At 41.4% G+C, this 18,772-nt stretch overlaps 2 protein-coding genes across 2 annotated transcripts in view; one reads left to right on the forward strand and one right to left on the reverse strand.

Annotated features, from left to right (window-relative positions):
* BBS8 (tetratricopeptide repeat protein 8) overlaps nt 1-5,747 on the reverse strand; it is a 284,023-nt gene extending 278,276 nt beyond the window's left edge. Inside the window, exon 1 of the mRNA XM_090376638.1 lies at nt 5,542-5,747. Within this exon, the coding sequence (XP_090232764.1) occupies nt 5,542-5,643 (102 nt within the window). The 5' untranslated portion in view covers nt 5,644-5,747. The remainder of the gene's footprint in view (nt 1-5,541) is intronic.
* The window catches only part of LOC150084832 (2-oxoadipate dehydrogenase complex component E1), a 608,625-nt gene that overhangs the window by 51,290 nt on the left and 538,563 nt on the right, over nt 1-18,772 (forward strand). The window lies entirely within an intron of this gene.

Here is an 18,772-nt window from a genome sequence, read left to right on the forward strand (position 1 = left end):
AAGAAAAATGCATGGGATACATACAAATTAATGGGTGACATGGAAGCCTATGATAGATATAAGTTGGTCTGTAACCAAGTCACAAAGGAGATTAGGCAGGCAAAGGCAGATTATGAGAAATCCTTGGCAAAGGACGCAAAGAAAAACAGAAAAGAGTTCTTTACCTATTTAAACTCAAGAAGGAAAGGGATGAATCAGATTGGTCCACTGGATGTTGATGGTTCAACAGTTGAGGATCCTGCTCAGGTGGCTAACAATCTAAATGAGTATTTTGCATCTACATTCACACATGAGGAGTTATTCAGGAAGGGGAATGTCGTAGGTGAAGTAAACATTGGCAGTGAGCTAGATTATTTACTAATAACTGAGAGGAAAGTGGAGGAGAAATTGCTGAGGATAAACATAAAAAAGGCACCAGGGGTGGATGGGATCTATCCAGTTATATTAAAGGAGGCAGCAAAGGAAGTAAGCAAACCCCTAGCCATAATTATGAGAGCTTCTTTGGACTCAGGGGAGGTACCCATGGACTGGAGATGTGCAAATGTAACCCCAATTCACAAAGGAGGATCAAAGGCTGATACAAGTAATTATAGACCTGTTAGTTTAACTTCGGTTCCAGGAAAATTAATGGAGGCACTGGTTAAAGAAGCACTGCAGGATCATCTGGACAAGAATTCAGTTATAGCTCAGACACAGCATGGTTTTGTTAAGGGCAGGTCTTGTCTGACCAATTTGATTGGATACTATGATGTAGTCACAAAAGAACTGGATGCAGGGAATAACTTTGATATTATATATTTGGATCTTAGAAAGGCTTTTGATAATGTTGCGCATGGAAGACTGCTGCACAAATTGGAGAAGTGTGGCATTGGAGGCAAATTGCTGCTATGGATAAAGGGATGGTTGAGTGGCAGAAGACAGACAGTGGTAATCAATGGACACTGCTCAACGTGGACTAATGTTATTAGTGGAGTTCCTCAGTGTTCAGTGTTGGGTCCATTGTTGTTTTCTGTATTTATAAATGATATTGATGATGGTGTATCAGGCTTAATGTCCAAGTTTGCAGACGATACCAAGGTTGGCAGGGTTGTTAAGGACACTACTGATACTATGCTGCTGCAACAGGATCTGGAAAGGTTGAGCAGATGGGCTGAGAGGTGGCAAATGAAGTTTAACATTGACAAATGTAAAGTACTACATATGGGAAACAGTAACCCCAGATCAACGTATCAACTCTGTGGTACTACACTGACAGTGGTAGAGAATGAAAAGGACCTGGGGGTAATTGTGCAGGCAGATATGAAGTTCTCTGAGCAGTGCAGACGAGCGGCAAGAGTAGCTCATGGTGTCTTGTCAATGATATACAGGAATTTTTCTAGCAGGGATAAGGATGTGATTATTCCATTGTATAAGGCATTGGTCAGGCCACACCTTGAGTACTGTATACAGGTCTGGAGGCCTCATTTCAAGAAGGATGTAGAGCTGCTGGAACGAGTACAGAGAAGGGCAACAAGATTAGTGAATGGAACAAAGGGTTGCTCTTACGAAGAAAGGCTTAAGTTTTGCAAATTACAGAATCTGGAGACTAGGCATCGGCGAGGTGATCTGATAGAAGTGTATAAGGCTTTGAATGGCTTGAGCATGCTCAATGCCGATGGGATTCTTCCTCTTGCTCAGAATAATCACCTGAGAGAGCATAAATTCAAATTGAGGAAGGACGGATGTCAGATAGATGTGCGGAAATTTGCCTTTAGCCAGCGGGCAGTTGGGTTGTGGAATAGACTCCCACCGCTTGTTGTTGAAGTTGATAGCTTAAATAAATTTAATGCTCAGCTGGACAGGTATTTAGAACGAACGGAAAGGTGAAATGGGAGTAGTGGTTGTTTTTTTTTTTTTTTTTTTTTTTTTTTGGCTGATGCTGAATAAGCTTGCTTTCTTGCATCATATGCCTCTACTAATGCTAATGCTAATGCTAATACCAACTAAGAAATATTGTTCAAGGTTTAGGCCTAAATGAATGTCAGATGAACTAATGAGACATATGGCAGAGAAGAAAAATGCATGGGATACATATAAATTAACACATGACACAGAAGCCTATGATAGATATAAGTTGATCTGTAACCAAGTTACAAAGGAGGTTAGGCAGGCGAAGGCAGATTACGAGAAATCTTTGGCAAGGGATGCAACGAAAAACAGAAAAAGAGTTCTTTACTTATATAAACTCTAGAAGGAAGGGGATGAATCAGATTGATCCACTTGATATCGATGGTTCAACTGTTGATGATCCTGCTCAGGTAACTAACAAATTAAATGAATATTTTGCATCGACATTCACACATGAGGAGTTATTCAGCGAGGGGAATGCCAGAGGTGTATTCAACTCTGGCAGTAAGCTAGATAATCTTGTAATAACTGAGAGTAAAGTGGAGGACAAATTGTTGAAGATAAACACAAGAAAGGCACCTGGGGTAGATGGGATCTATCCAGTTACATTAAAGGAGGCAGCAAAGAAAGTAAGCAAACCCTTAGCCATAATTATGAGAGCTTCCTTGGACTCAGGGGATGTACCCATGGACTGGAGATGTGCAAATGTGACCCCAATTCACAAAGGAGGATCAAAGGCTGACACAAGTAATTATAGACTTGTGAGTTTAACTTTTGTTCCCGGAAAATTAATGGAGGCACTGGTTAAAGAAGCACTGCAGGATCATCTAGACAAGACTTCACTTATAGATCGGACACAGCATAGTTTTGTTAAGAGGAAGTCTTGCCTGACCAATTTGATTGGATACTAAGATGCAGTTACAAAAGAACTGGATGCAGGGAATAACTTTGATATTATATACTTGGATCTTAGAAAGGCTTTTGATACTGTTGCACATGGAAGACTGCTGCACAAATTGGAGCAGTGTGGCATTGGAGGCAAATTGCTGCTATGGATAAAGGGGTGGTTGAGGGGGAGAAGACAGAGAGTGGTAATCAATGGACACTGCTCATTGTGGACTAATGTTATTAGTGGAGTCCCTCAGGGTTCAGTGTTGGGTCCATTATTGTTTTCTGTATTTATATATAATATAGATGATGGTATATCAAGTTTAATGTCCAAGTTTGTAGACGATACAAATGTTGGCAGGGTTGTTAAGGACACTACTGACACTATGCTGCTGCAACAGGATCTGGAAAGGTTGAGCCGATGGGCTGAGAGGTGGCAAATGAAGTTTAACATTGGCAAATTTAAAGTACTACATATGGGAAACAGCAACCCCAGAGCAACGTATCAACTCTGTGGTATTACACTGACAGTGGTAGAGAATGAAAAGGACCTGGGGGTAATTGTGCAGCCAGATATGAAGTTCTCTAAGCAGTGCAGACGGGTTGCAAGAGTAGCTCATGGTGTCTTATCAATGATATACAGGAATTTTTCTAGCAGGGATAAGGAGGTGATTATTCCCTTGTATAAGGCAATGATCAGGCGACACCTTGAGTACTGTATACAGGTCTGGAGGCCTCATTTCAAGAAGGATGTCGAGCTGCTGGAACAAATACAGAGAATAGCAATAAGATTAGTGAATGGAACAAAGGGTTGCTCTTATGAAGAAAGGCTTAAGTTTTGCAAATCACAGTGTCTGGAGACTAGGCACCGGCGAGGTGATCTGATAGAGGTGTATAAAGTCTGGAATGGTTTGAGCATGCTCAATGCTGATGGGATTCTGCCTCTTGCTCAGAATAAGAATAATCTTTAGCCAGCGGGTAGTTGGTTGGTGGAACAGACTTCTCTCCGTTGTTGTGGAAGTTGATAGCCTAAATAATGCTCAGCTGGACAGGTATTTCGAATGAATGGAGGGGTGAAGTGGAAGTTTTTTTTGGTTTTTTTTTGGCTGATGCTGCATAAGCTTGCTTTCTTGCATCATATGCCTCTACTAATGTTAATGCTACTTCTGACTCTTGTTTTCTCTCTCTCTCTCTCTCTCTCTCTCTGGGTAATTCAGAATTTTATTTATTTTTTGGCTGGTGCAGCAAGAGTCTCAGGCTTCCTTGCACCATATAGGTAATAATAATGATGTTGTGTCTTTCAGAATATCATATCTATCTAAATGTTACTGGATTGCACTCGTAATCACTGCCTCTAAGATTTTTCCTACCAGTGAAGTCAGACTAACCAGTCTGTAGTTATTAACCTCATTCTTAGAACTGCCTTTATGTACTGGTGATACGTTGGCACTTCTCCAATCCAAAAGAATCTTCCTCAGGTCCAAAGGTAATAATATAATTAACCTCAATTGTTCAATACATTCTCTTGCAGTCTCCCTCAAAAGAATAGAGTATATGCTGTCAACTCCAAGAGCCTTACTTCCCTTTATAGGCAAAAGTTTTCTAACAAAAAATCATCTGTAATTAGTTTCATATGGCTCAGCCTCACTCACATAGCCTCTTGTCAGCATGAAGGGTCTTGTGTCAGTAAAGATTGATGCAAAGTCCTGATTCAGTTCATCCACAACCTCAGCTGTGTTATGTAAGAATTTCCTACACCCAGTGCACATGGCTGATCTGAAGAGACAAGTCAGTCAAAGCAGGCATGTAATGAATTTTCTTTGGTGCTTATAAAATTCTCTCAAAATTACAAAATGAACAAACAATATTAAAGTCAATTTCTGCAGCACATATTTATTATTATTAATAGCCATATGGTGCAAGGAAGCTGAGGCTTATGTTGCACCAGGAAAAAAAAAAAAAGTTCCTGAATTACCCTGAGAGAGAGAGAGAGAGTCAAAAGTTGAAGGGAATCACCAAGAAAGAGAAGAATGATGATATCCAGCTCAGCACCCTGGGTGTGCCATGCCCATACTCAACAAGATGTGACATAAATACAACTATGTATTAACATGGTTTGATTCATGCCAGGCTAAAGTCTTTATGAGCCCACAAAATAGATCTATAAATATTTGAAATGGTATAGGGACCATAACCATGGGTCTTCGACATTTCTAGTTGTATTATTGTAATAAACAAGTTTTTATAGGGTTGAAAGGGAGAGAGAGAAACAAGTTTAATAGTGAAATTAAAAGTAATTCTTTTTAAAACAAGTTTGATTTAATATTGTCATAATTTAATCATTTTTATCATCATTTATTAGTAGTTATATCATATTTTAAAAGTTTATTTGCGAAGTTTTGTCAAATTGTTTTTGAGTCATCTGAATTTTTTTTTTTTTTTTTTTTTTTTTGGAGGGGGTAGTCCAGGATTTTCCATTGGGCTGATGAATAATCCTGCCTCTTGATGTCAACTGCTTCCAAAATATTCCGTCACAATTTTACAAAATATTTTATCCTCATGGCGATAAACATAGCAATAAGAATGGTAAATTATATTAATTATAAATCGTGTGTTGACTTCAAAAACCAATGTCATATGGGATACGGGAATTCGAACTGAGCGCGTTGTAAATTTTTCCAAATATTCCCAACTATTTTATTGAAGTGTCAGTGGAATACGCCAAACATCACCACAAGCACAGTTATCACCGTAGCAAGAACTTACTTGATCGTAGGGATTCTTTTCCAATAATGTAGTGCATATTTCGGCACATTCTTCAAATTTACGCCTCCTGAATAAACTTAAAGCTCGAAAGAGTGGATCCATGAAAGTAAATAATTATATATATATATTGTGAAATATGAGTATTTTTATGCAATGGTGAAAACTGTTTATGAAGTTTTATTTCAGCTTATACAGTACTAGTCTTTGAAAACATCTTCAGTGTCAAAATTCAGGGTAATTATTCTTTTTTCACTGAGTAAAATCTAGCTTACCCCGAATTAAACTGCGGAATATATGAAAAATATAGTTATAAAGAAATGTTATAACCAGTCAAGAGCAATAGTTCTGTGATTACCAGCGGTGATATATACAATCAAATAAAAACTATCGATTGTTGAAGAAACATGTCACACAATCGATTCAAACCTATCGTTTTATATGATTCTTTATGACAGCGTAATAAGATAGTGACCACTTGCTAAATTACTCCCAGCGCCACCAATTTCGGACCTATAAACTAACGCAGCCATCAAAATCCACAGAATGCTAACCAGTCAAGAGCATGCCCATTGCTAATAAAATTGGTACTGGTTTGAAAAGATTAATTCATTGAGCGTAGCGAGTTCATTTTCGTTTGCATTTTGGTTACTATTGTTTTAATTATTTGTGTATTATTATTGGCCTAGCGTATTAGGCTATACTCCAGAATTTGGGTACAAGTTTTCTCTGCGCAGTGAGCGTGGTCCAGTAGCGTAGCTACCCCTGCGCTTTTTCAAGCCCGGAGGCAAAGAACATGTTCGGGCCCCTACTTAATTAATAAAATTGCAAAAACAGGAGAACAGCCAAAGATGGCGGCCTTTAAAGGCCCGGAGGAATTTGTCTCTGGCGTGGTCTTAAACCATATCCACTGGAGATGTAGTAGAGTCGAGTTCTGTAATTGGGTGATTACTGTGAATGCGTAATTTTTACTTCTGATTGTTTCTTTGGATGTGAATTTAGTTTGGTTTAGAGGGAGGTACGAAGTTATCATTTGCATGTGTGCGTTTGGTTTTTTCGTCGCCATTTTCCTGGTACTGTTAGTATATTTTTTGCTGCCTTCTACGGATTTAATATAACCTTTCTTTCCTTATATTTAACTTCTGTTCCTGGTAAAATAATGGAGTCACTGGTTAAAGATGCATTGCAGGATCATCTAGAAAAGACTGCAGCAATAATCAGACACAGCATGGGTTTGTTAAGGGAAAGTCTTGTCTGACAAATTTGATAAGATATTATGATGTGGTTACAAAGGAACTGGATGCAAAAAATAATTTTGATATCATATATTTGGATTTCAGGAAAGCTTTTGACACTGTACGCATGGGAGACTATTGTACAAATTGGAGCAGAATGGTATTAAGGGTAAGTTGCTACAATGGATAAAAGGATGGTTAAGTGGGAGAAGACAGAGGGTGGTAATCAATGGGTGCTGCTCTTCTTCGAATAATGTTATTAGTGGGGTCCCACAGGGTTCGGTGTTAGGTCCACTGTTGTTTTGTATATTTATCAATGATATTGATGAAGGTATATCAGGCTTAATGGCGAAGTTTGCAGATGATACAAAGGTTGGCAGGGTTGTTAATGACAGTAATGGCAGTGTGCTACTGCAACAGGATCTAGATAATTTGGGTAGATGGGCTAAGAAGTGACAAACCTTAACAAATGCAAAGTACTGCATATGGGTAGAAGTAACCCCAGAGAAACGTACCAACTCTGTGGTACTATACTTAAGGTGGTAGAAAATGAAAAAGACCTGGGAGTAATTGTGCAGGCAGATATGAAGTTTTCTGAGCAATGCAGACAGGCTGCCAGGGCAAGTCATGGGGTTTTGTCAATGATATACAGGAATTTTGCTAGCAGGGAAAAGGAGGTGATTATCCCTCTGTATAAGGCAATGGTCAGGCCACGCCTTGAGTACTGCGTACAGGTCTGGAGGCCTCATTTTAGGATGGATGTAGACCTGCTTGAGTGTGTACAGAGAAAGGCAAGAAGATTGGTGAGGGGAATGAAGGGATCTTCTTACCAAGAGAGGCTTAAGTTCTGCAAATTGCAATGAATGGAGAATAGGCACCTGCGAGATGATCTGATTGAGGTGTATAAGGCCTTGAATGGGTTGAGCACGCTGAATTCTGATGGGATCCTTCCATTCGTTCAGATTACGAACCTAAGGGGGCATAAATTCAAATTAAGAAAGGACAGATGTAGAAGAGATGTGCGGAAATTTGCCTTTAGCCAGCGGGTGGTTAATTGCTGGAACAAACTTCCATCTGTCGTTGTGGAAGTTGATAGGTTGAATAAATTTAAGGAGGAAATGGACAGGCATTTGGAGGGAATGGTGTGATATTTTTTTTTTTTTTTTTGGCTGATGCCGCATAAGCTCATACACTTGCTTTCTTTCATCACATGCCACTACTACTACTACTACTACTATATTAGTATTTTTCTTAATCAGTGTTATCCTGGGAGTTAACAGGATTGTTCACAGCTTTAGGTAGAGTAGAACCCTCGCACTTTCAAGTCCCTCCTCACTAGTTGTCAAGGCCCTCCTGAGCCTTTATTAATTTCACATGCTGCTGTGCTGCCTGAGCATAAGACACAGAAGGCAAGGCAAATGAAGAATGAGAATCCAAAGACTTGTTGTAAGTCACCTGTAGTTTATTTAACTGGAACTCGTTTTCTTCCAGTTTGGCCTTTAAACGTTCATTTTCTATTATTATATTGGTAAGAATCAGCTCCATGGCAGACCATGTATCCTGGATCTCCGTTGTGATTTGTTTGGTTAATCAACCCCATCTGAAATAATAGCGGAAAGAGCAAACTTCAATGTCGACACTTGTTCCATACGGGCACAAATATTTAAACTGGATTGAAATTGGTCAGCAATCTAAATAGATTCATCAAGTGATGGATCAGAGTTCTCAGACAATCTCACACAGACCTTATTGTCTTTAGGGTCAAGTCTTTGTAATCCTATTCTGGGTTCCTTACAAACAGAGGAATTAACTGACGTCACTGAAACACTTTAATCAGCAGTCTGTGAAGAGGTTGGTAAAGGAGGAAAGACACCTCCACATTTATCCAAATGTTCTGGATCCATGGTGATTCAATAATATTAGAATTTAGATTTTTTTTTTTTTTTTTTACCCGGCATTTTTTGCATGATAAATGGCCAAATTACGAATTTTTGAATTGGTTAGGCTTAACAACCAAAGGACATAGTAACTACATGTAAGTCTATGTACAGCAATTTTTCGTTTTGACAGTTTTCAAAACACGTTGATATCTAAACAATCCCTTGGGAAATCTTGGTGTATCTTATGTCTACGTACTCAACAGACATTCCTGGTTAAGATGAGACCAATAGATATAAGTTGGTCTGTAACCAAGTCACAAAGGAGATTAGGCAGGCAAAGGGAGACTACGAAAAATCCTTGGCAAAGGATGTAAAGAAAAACAGAAAGGAGTTCTTTACATACTTGAACTCGAGAAGGAAAGGGATGAATCAGATTGGTCCACTGGATATTGATGGTTCAACAGTTGAGGATCCTGCTCAGGTGGCTAACAATCTAAACGAGTATTTTGAATCTACATTCACGCATGAGGAGTTATTCAGGAAGGAGAATGATGTAGGTAAAGTAAACATTGGCAGTGAGCTGGATGATTTTATAATAACTGAGAGGAAAGTGGAGGAGAGATTGTTGAGGATAAACATAAAAAAGGCACCTGGGGTGGATGGGATCTATCCAGTTATATTAAAGGAGGCAGCAAAGGAAGTATGCAAACCCCTAGCCATAATTATGAGAGCTTCTTTGGACTCAGGGGAGGTACCCATAGACTGGAGATGTGCAAATGTAACCCCAATTCACAAAGGAGGATCAAAGGCTGACACAAGTAATTATAGACCTGTTAGTTTAACTTCTGTTCCAGGTAAATTAATGGAGGCACTGGTTAAAGAAGCACTGCAGGATCATCTAGACAAGAATTCAGTTATAGCTCAGACGCAGCATGGTTTTGTTAAGGGCAGGTCTTGCCTGACCAATTTGATTGGATACTATGATGTAGTCACAAAAGAACTGGATGCAGGGAATAACTTTGATATTATATATTTGGATCTTAGAAAGGCTTTTGATACTGTTGCACATGGAAGACTGCTGCACAAATTGGAGCAGTGTGGCATTGGAGGCAAATTGCTGCTATGGATAAGGGGATGGTTGAGTGGCAGAAGACAGAGAGTGGTAATCAATGGACACTGCTCAACGTGGACTAATGTTATTAGTGGAGTTCCTCAAGGTTCAGTGTTGGGTCCATTGTTGTTTTCGGTGTTTATGAATGATATTGATGATGGGATATCAAGTTTAATGTCTAAGTTTGCAGATGATACAAAGGTTGGCAGGGTCGTTAAGGACACTACTGACGCTATGCTGCTGCAACAGGATCTGGAAAGGTTGAACAGATGGGCTGAGAGGTGGCAAATGAAGTTTAACATTGACAAATGTAAAGTACTACATATGGGTAACAGTAACGCGAGAGCAATGTATCAACTCTGCGGTACTACACTGACAGTGGTGGAGAATGAAAAGGACCTGGGGGTAATTGTGCAGGCAGATATGAAGTTCTCTGAGCAGTGCAGACGAGTTGCAAGAGTAGCTCATGGTGTCTTGTCAATGATATACACGAATGTTTCTAGCAGGGATAAGGAGGTGATTATTCCCTTGTATAAGGCAATGGTTAGGCCACATCTTGAGTACTGTATACAGGTCTGGAGGCCTCATTTCAAGAAGGATGTAGAGCTGCTGGAACGGGTACAGAGAAGGGCAACAAGATTAGTAAATGGAACAAAGGGTTGCTCTTACGAAGAAAGGCTTAAGTTTTGCAAATTACAGAGTCTGGAGACTAGGCACCGGCGAGGTGATCTGATAGAGGTGTATAAGGCTTTGAATGGTTTGAGCATGCTCAATGCCAATGGGATTCTTCATCTTTCTCAGAATAATCACCTCAGAGGGCATAAATTCAAATTGAGGAAGGACGGATGTCGGATAGATGTGCGGAAATTTGCCTTTGGCCAGCGGGTGGTTGGTTGGTGGAACCGACTTCCATCACTTGTTGTTGAAGTTAATAGCCTAAACAAATTTAAAGCTCAACTGGACAGGTATTTCGAACGAACGGAGGGGGTGAAATGGGAGAGGGTTTTTTTTTTTTTTTTTTTTTGGCTGATGCTGAATAAGCTTGCTTTCTTGCATCATATGCCTCTACTAATGCTAATGCTAATGCTAATGCTAATATCCACAAGTAAATCCGAATATAACCGCAGTAATAAATCATAATATCAAGAGCACTAAACACTGCATGTACACCAGGCAAAGCCACCATATTGTTTTTCCCTTGTATAAGGCAATGGTCAGCCCACAACTTCAGTAGCGTGTACAGTTCTGCAGGATCATTTTAGAAGGAAGTAGAGCTGCTGAAGCGAGCGCAGAGAAGGGCAACAAGATTAGTGAATGGAACAAAGGGTTGCTCTTGCGAAGAACGGCTTAAGTTTTGCAAATTACAGTCTGGAGACTAGGCACCTGCGAGGTGATCTGATTGAGGTGTATAAAATCTTGAATGGTTTGAGCATGCTGAATGCTGATGAGATTCTTCCTCTTGCTCCGAATAATCGCCTGAGAGGGAATAAATTCAAATTGAGGAAAGATAGTTATAGAATAGATATGCGGGAGTTGGCCTTTATCGAGCGTGTAGTTGATTGCTGGACACAAACTTCCATCTGTTGTTGTAGAAGTTGATAGCTTAAATAGATTCAAGGCAGAACTAGAAAAATATTTTGAGCGAGTGGCTGGATGAAATTGGAGATTTTTTTTTCTTGGTTGATGCTATATAAGCTTGCTTCCTTGCATCATGTGCCTTTACTAATGCTAACGCTAACACACTCTTTCTCTTATGTTTGCTTTCCCAGTTCTTATGTCACACCAAATTAACTCATCATTGTACTGTTCATCTATGTCACTGGATGCACTTCCTTTGATTTTATGTTTTATTTAAATAACAGCATAACCCCTCTTCCTTTCCTATCCTGTCAGCCATTTCTGTACTACATTGTACTCCCCAAATTCCAATTCTCCATTCCTAATATCTGTGTGGCACCACATCTCTGATATCCCAACAATATCTGCCTTTGATATCTTGATCAGCATTTCAAATTCATCAAATTTATTCACTATACTTCTAGAATCGGTATACATGCAAGTATACACCGATGAGCGAAAACATTATGACCAGCGAGTCGTTATGCAAATCGAAGCAATTGCAGGTGAACTACGGCACGTGAGCGGGTTGGAACACTATAAAAACTCCTGATACTGAGCTCCGTCAATCAGCGGTACTCTTGTTCTTCAGATGGGAAAGGCAGCGGACTTAACGAGTTTGACAAAGGCCAAACTGTAATGCCCAGACGACTGGGTCAGAGCATATCCGAAACAGCACGGCTGGTGGGCTGCTCACGGTCAGCCGTGGTATGTACCTACCGATAAGGTCCGAGGAAGGAAAACTCACGAACCGCCGGCGAGGTGTTGTACGACCACGGCTCATCAATGCTCGAGGTGTGCATAGGCTCTCCCGGCTGGTACATGGCAAACGGAACGGCAACTGTGGCGCAACTCCTCTGTAATTAGAATGCTGGGGATGGGAGTAATGTGTCACAACACACAGTACGTCAAAACCTGCTGAAATTTGGGGTTGCGTAGCCCAATGCGAATTGCGGATTAGGAGCGAAAAGGCATCTCGCTCCGAATGCCCATTCGCTGACCACGGTTTACAAGCGACAGCGCCTACAATGGGCATGCGAGCTTCGAAACTGGACCTTGGGTGATTGGAAGAAGGTCGTCTGGTCCGAAGAATCACGTTTCCTGTTGCCCCATGTGGACGGCCGGGTACGTTTGCATCGTTTAACTGGGGAAGAGATGGCGCCTGGATGCACCGTGGGATGAACTCAAACCGGTGGCGGCGGTGTCATGCTTTGGGCGATATTGTGCTGGGACACGCTGGGTCCATTCATCCATGTACTGGGAACTCTGATGTCTACCACCTACTTCGGTACTGATGTCAAGGAAATAAATCCTTGGTTTGCTCCTTCGATGAATACAACATACTTATTAACCGAACATGGCTCCCTCAGAGCCAAGTTACATGAACGTGGACTTGAGCCAGACCCTTACTGCACTTGTGGGGGTGCGGAAACTTAGTCTCATGTTTTCTTTGACTGCCCACAGTATCTTCAGGCACGTTTAGAGTTGTTTCGCGGTGTATTGGATCTGACAGAAGATAAGGTAAGTACTTTGGTAGAAAGCTGTAGGAATTTTAATGTTTTACAGACATTTTCAGTGACTGTTTTTAAAAGAAGACTAGAAATAAGATACCTTCACCCTCGAGGAAATTAGATGTAGGATGTACAGATGAATTATTAAAGAAACATATACTAAGATAATTTGTTTAGGTTCTCATCTGGTTGGAAGTCGCAGATCGGTTGCTTCGATAGAAATCTAATGGGAAGATATACAGGGACCCTCGGGTGTTAACAGGATTCTCATAAGAATTTTGATTGGTTTTGAGGCGTGATACCTGAAATTAAAAACTAAGGAACTAGATGGAAACATAGTTTACAAGCATAACTTCTGAAACTTATGCAGTTATACCTTGTGTGGTCTTAAGTGACATCTAGATCTGTGACCATATAGATATGAACCACCGCATACATACACTTGAAATCTACATGAACTTAATGAAACGTGTTTTTCGCAACGAGAAGTTTTGTAAGTGAAAATACTCCATTTTCTTACCTATGGACTGTCATTGGAATTCCAAATCATACACAAGTTAGGACTCTCGGGAAAAATAGAATAATTAGAAGTCTTCAGCAACTAGAAGAGAACCATCTGAAGAAGAGTTTTAAGACTTATGCTGGCACAAAACAGAGAAGACTACTGGGACTGACTTCTTTCTTGAATGAAATCAAACTGGACAGTTCAACTTGTGACTTCTTTCGAAAAAAAAAATGTACTGAGAATAATTGAACTGTGATGAAAAAGACTAAGACTAGGAAATCGTGTATATATGTTAATATAATTGTTACAATTGTTTTGCTAGAACATCCTCCTAGCCTTGGAGTGATTGGTCTTAGTGACTCGGGACCCAAAATAACCTATCTCCTAAGAACAGGAATGTTTAATCAAAATACTTAGACCATAATGTATATAACTACTAGGTTCTTTTTTTTTTGTTTGTTTTGTTCTTTTTTTTTTTTTTTTTTTTGCTGGCTCTCTGGTAAGGGCAACCCAGGAGCAGGATTGCAGGCACTCGCCAGTATTGCACTACCTCTGGCGGGTGCGAAACCAGGCAGCAGCCCATATGTTGGCTGCACCCTGGTGGCATAATAGCCTGATACAAACAAAACAACAAACATTAATATTGTACACATACACTGACACTTTTCAGGCCCATTATGTAGAGTTTCTGCACCATAACAGAGTACAAAGGTGGAGATGAGCTAAGGCCTAGGAGCCACCCCGATATAAGAACACACACACACACACACACACACACACACACACACACACACACACACACACACACACACTTCAGAGCACCAAAAATCAAGTCCTACTGAATCAACATCCTACCAACTCGGAAATCCCAACCTACTTCGATTATCCGAAATTATCCCAACATGGAGAGAAAAACCAATAAAACCCAAACCTCGTTACAGCATACCGACAAGGATGACAATACAGTCACCGAACATGACCAGGGGCCGGTGGATCCCCGCGCCGGAGCCCCCTCCGCTAAAAGGAAAACCCACTCACAAACCGACACGAGAGAATCAGAAGCGATTCATGCCTCCCAACGGGATTGCACTGAAGAGAAACCACCACTGGATCCAACCTTGCAAGGGCACCATCCCTGGACAGAAACTGATCCTGCAAACCGCCCTTGAAAACTTATTCAAGAAGCAGAGCAGCAGAGTGACTACAGGACTAAGAGCTGAAATAGTTTCCGTGTGGACCAAACTAGAAACAATTTTGGACCAAACACACCTGGAAAATGAAAAAATAACTGCCAGGCTTGATGCCTACCTTGAAAGTAGGGCGAACGAAATGCAACAGCGCGCCCCCACTTTTGCTGAAACGCTAAGGACACAGCAATCCAACAAACAAACAGCAACTTAAGAACCTACTACTAAACGCAATTACTACAAATACGCGCTGATTATGAAACTGGCATCAGTGTGAAATAGTTTTGTGTGTTTTGCCTTTTGAAGGGGACTCTCTTTTATTGTGCATTGATACACCTGACTACTGATCCTCGGGTGACGTCACCAATCCTCTGTCGCCCAAGAATACAATTTGCAAATTTATTCCCATCTCTTTCAGTGCCCCCTGCCGTCAAGAGTTGGAAACTCTTCATTTCAGTTAATTATTTAAATTCTTCACTAGCCATTTCTGGAGATTTGACTAAAACTCAGTAGAACCATTCACCCCTGAACTTAAATATTTCATCCCAGCAGAATAAGATGGTTGAAAATAATGAAAATGCTGAAAGTTCACAGGACGAGGTTAGCACGTCTGACAGAGACGAATCGGAGACTTCTAATTCACTGCTTCGTAGAGTATCTGGCAAATCCTCCTCCAAGAGAAAGAAGTCCAAGGGAAGGTCCAGAGCTTGTCCTCTGCGCTCCTCTTGCTCTCCTCTGCCTGCACAGATGAATAATATTTGTATATCACCTTTCATAGACCATAATTACTCAGCTTCCACTTTGGACCAAAGAATCTCTACACCAATAGCTGCCTCCATCCTCGAATCGATGGCAAACTCCACCTCAACTGCAGCCTTACCTGCAGCTCCAAACACTCCTGTAGCTTCTGCTTCTGAGACGCGAATCTCCTCAGGTGCTCACCAAACTCAATCGGCTCTGCCACTTCAAACTGCCCAGCAGATTTCTTGGCTACACAAATACCGTCTGCTCTGGACCAAGTGGTCTCATCTGAGATCCCACCATCCAGTAAATCATCTCCCTCATTAAAGAGGCTGGCCTTTTTAATGAGGGAGACACCACTTCCTTCCATCAGATCATCTCAGTCTTGCACAGGAACTTGGTGGCACTCCTCAACCAAGACTCCATAGGATTCACCAAAGCCACTGGAAATTATGTCCAGGAGCTTCGGACAAGCCTAGAAACAATCACAACAGCTCTTCTAATCGAGAATGAGAAGCTAAAAGCTGTCAACGAAGAAATCAAGACAAGGTCTACAATACTGGAAAAGGCCTTAGACATCTGCGTTAAGCTTCCACAGTCTTCACCCGAGCGGGAACTCGGCCTAACCTCAGAACCTGAATCATCTACAGTGCCTTCTTATGCCGGTGCTGTACTTAAGAACCTTCCAACCTCTAAACTGGGTGCCTCCATCCAAGGGCATCCACCACAGACCAGTCAATAAAATCCCCAGCATATAAGAAAGAGAACCCTGATAAAACAGCAGAATCTGGTGGTTATCAGACCCATTAACTCCAAAGAATCACATACAAGTGAACAAATCAAGACTAAATAATGAAATAATGACAGAGTCGAAAGATGATCTCAAAACTACGAAAATAAAAGCAATAAGAAAAACTAGAAATACAGGCATAGTGATCGAAACGGAAACTAAAAAAGATTCTAACAAAATTATGACCAATGCAAAAATAATGACAATGGGTCAAAAGGCAGAGGTGCCAAAAACGTTAGGGCCCTCTATCATCATTTTTGACCTCAGTGACAACCTGACCCCGCAGCAACTCACTGAGGAACTATACTGTAGGAACATGCAGGAGTACTTCCCAGACTTAGAGGTAGATGCCTTAATCACACCTAAATACTCAAAAAAAGTCAAAGGAGGAGGAGGTAAAAACTGGATTGTTCAAATCAACCCAATCGCCTGGAAGGTCCTTAACAATCAAGCAAGGGTATACGTAAACTGGGGCAGCCACCGCTTTCGCGAACATGTGGCTGTGCCTATATGCTTCAAGTGTTGTAGGTTGGGCCACACCTCACACACTTGTATCCAGACAGTGCCAACGTACGGCCATTGTGCTGAAAAAGGCCACGAATTTAACAGCTGTCCTAACAAAACCAAAGATCCTATTCGTGTGAACTGTAAAAGTTTCAAAATGGACTCAGCACATTCCATCAGAGACAGAATATGTCCAACATATATAAAAGCCAAGGGTCAGCACCAACAACGGATCGATTATGGGGAGACACCTTAAAAAATTTAACTTCGAAGAGGTAAAAATAATGCAAATTAACGCGCAGCGGGCCCGGGCTTTGGTCGGCCAAATCAGGATTCGGGCAGAAGAGGACAACACAGATGTAATAATCCTGCAAGAGCCGTACACCCATAAGAACCAGATCAGAGGCTATCCCTTGACCTACAAAGTCATCCAGGTGGAAGGGGAAAACCCCCTGGGCAGCAATAGCTGTAAGAAACCCTGACATCACAGCCACAAAGATAACACAACTTTGCACAGCCTGGGCCGTATGTGCCCACATTATTACAGCGCTTGGAAACTTTTACGTCGTTGCTCTATACTGCCGTCCAGGCGAAGATATTATCAGGGTTATAAGATACCTTCAAAGTGTACTAAACACTCTTCCTGGAGGGAGAATTATCGTCGGGGCAGATGTAAACTGCAGGTCTCCCGCGTGGTACAGCACAACAACAGACCGTCGAGGAGCAACAAACGGCCAAAGACTGGAGAACTACCTGGGTAACTCCCCTTTCGGAATCCTCAATCAACCAAACAAACTCCCCACTTTCAGCAGCACCATTTGGGAAGCCACCATTGACATTTCTCTTGCTACAAGAAACACAGCCAGCTATATCTCCGACTAGAAGGTCCAAGATGATTGGACGACCTCGGACCACCGAGCCATTACATTCAGGATCACAAAAAACCGTAATAGACAACCAATTTCCAGAGTAATGCAACATAGATATGCAATAGAAAAAACAAACTGGGACACGTTCAGGGGGTTCCCTGCTGGAAATGGTGGGAAAACATCAGCAGAAACTCAGGCAAAGTCAAAATCCAAACCTTCTTCAAAAAGAGATTACTACCCTATTAACACAAATGCTACAATTAAAAGGAAAAAAAACCTTCTGCGGGAGCGGTGCCCTGGTGGAATGAGGAGCTTCGAAGGATGAGAAAGGAGGTACAAGCCGAACGAAAAGCGTTCCAAAGGGCGAGAAGATCTTGGCCTGATGTGGAGGTCGAAGAACTTAACAAGTATATCGAACAGCAAGAAACGCGTATACGGAAAGAATAAAGAAATCAAAGCAGCAATCCTGGGAGCGACTTGTCTCTTACATGGGAAATTCTGACCCCTGGGGGGGTGTACAAAATCACCACAAACAAACTCCCCAGGGGGGGTAGTGAACACCGCTACAGAAACCCCGCAGGAAAACCTAACCACCACCTGGAGGGACTCAGTCTCAAACATTATAAACAACATTTTTCATCCAAACATTAATCCAACAACAACTGAGCAGCATGAGATCTGCAGAGAAAATGAAACCTATTGGACTGGACAAGTTGAACCGCAGTTTACACAGGAAGAACTCCTAGCCGCAGCAGCTCTTATCAAAGGGAAAAAATGTCCGGGGCCTAACTTGTTCGAGCCTGAGATTGTGAAGAAGGTTGTGGAGCTTTCTCCGGAGCTATTGCTGCCCCTATTCAATCTCTACCTACACACTAGCACCTTCCCTGATGACTGGAAAGTTGCAAATATGAAACTGATCCTTAAAAATCCGAAAAAACCACCACATCTACCAAGTTCATACAGACCCATAGCCCTATTGTCCGTATGCAGCAAGCTCCTAGAGCGTCTCCTCCATGTACCGGATCCAAAGCCACTATGAGAAAGCAAACCTAATATCACCAACCAATATGGTTTCAGACCAGGGCGGTCCACGGTCGATGCTCTACAGGCACTGCTCACATTGGTGGTGAGGCCCACCAATCAGACAGAAAATACTTCTTGATGATTACAATTGATTTCGCTGGAGCGTTCGACACCCTTTGGTGGCCGAGCGTCCTCCGCAGACGCAGGCAAGCAAATGTACCGGACAATTTGTTCAATATCATGAAAAGCTACCTCTCAAAT

Source organism: Mastigoproctus giganteus, chromosome 6 (genome assembly GCF_048544385.1).
Source record: "Mastigoproctus giganteus isolate SK-2022 chromosome 6, ASM4854438v1, whole genome shotgun sequence".
Taxonomy (NCBI): Eukaryota; Metazoa; Arthropoda; class Arachnida; order Uropygi; family Thelyphonidae; genus Mastigoproctus; species Mastigoproctus giganteus.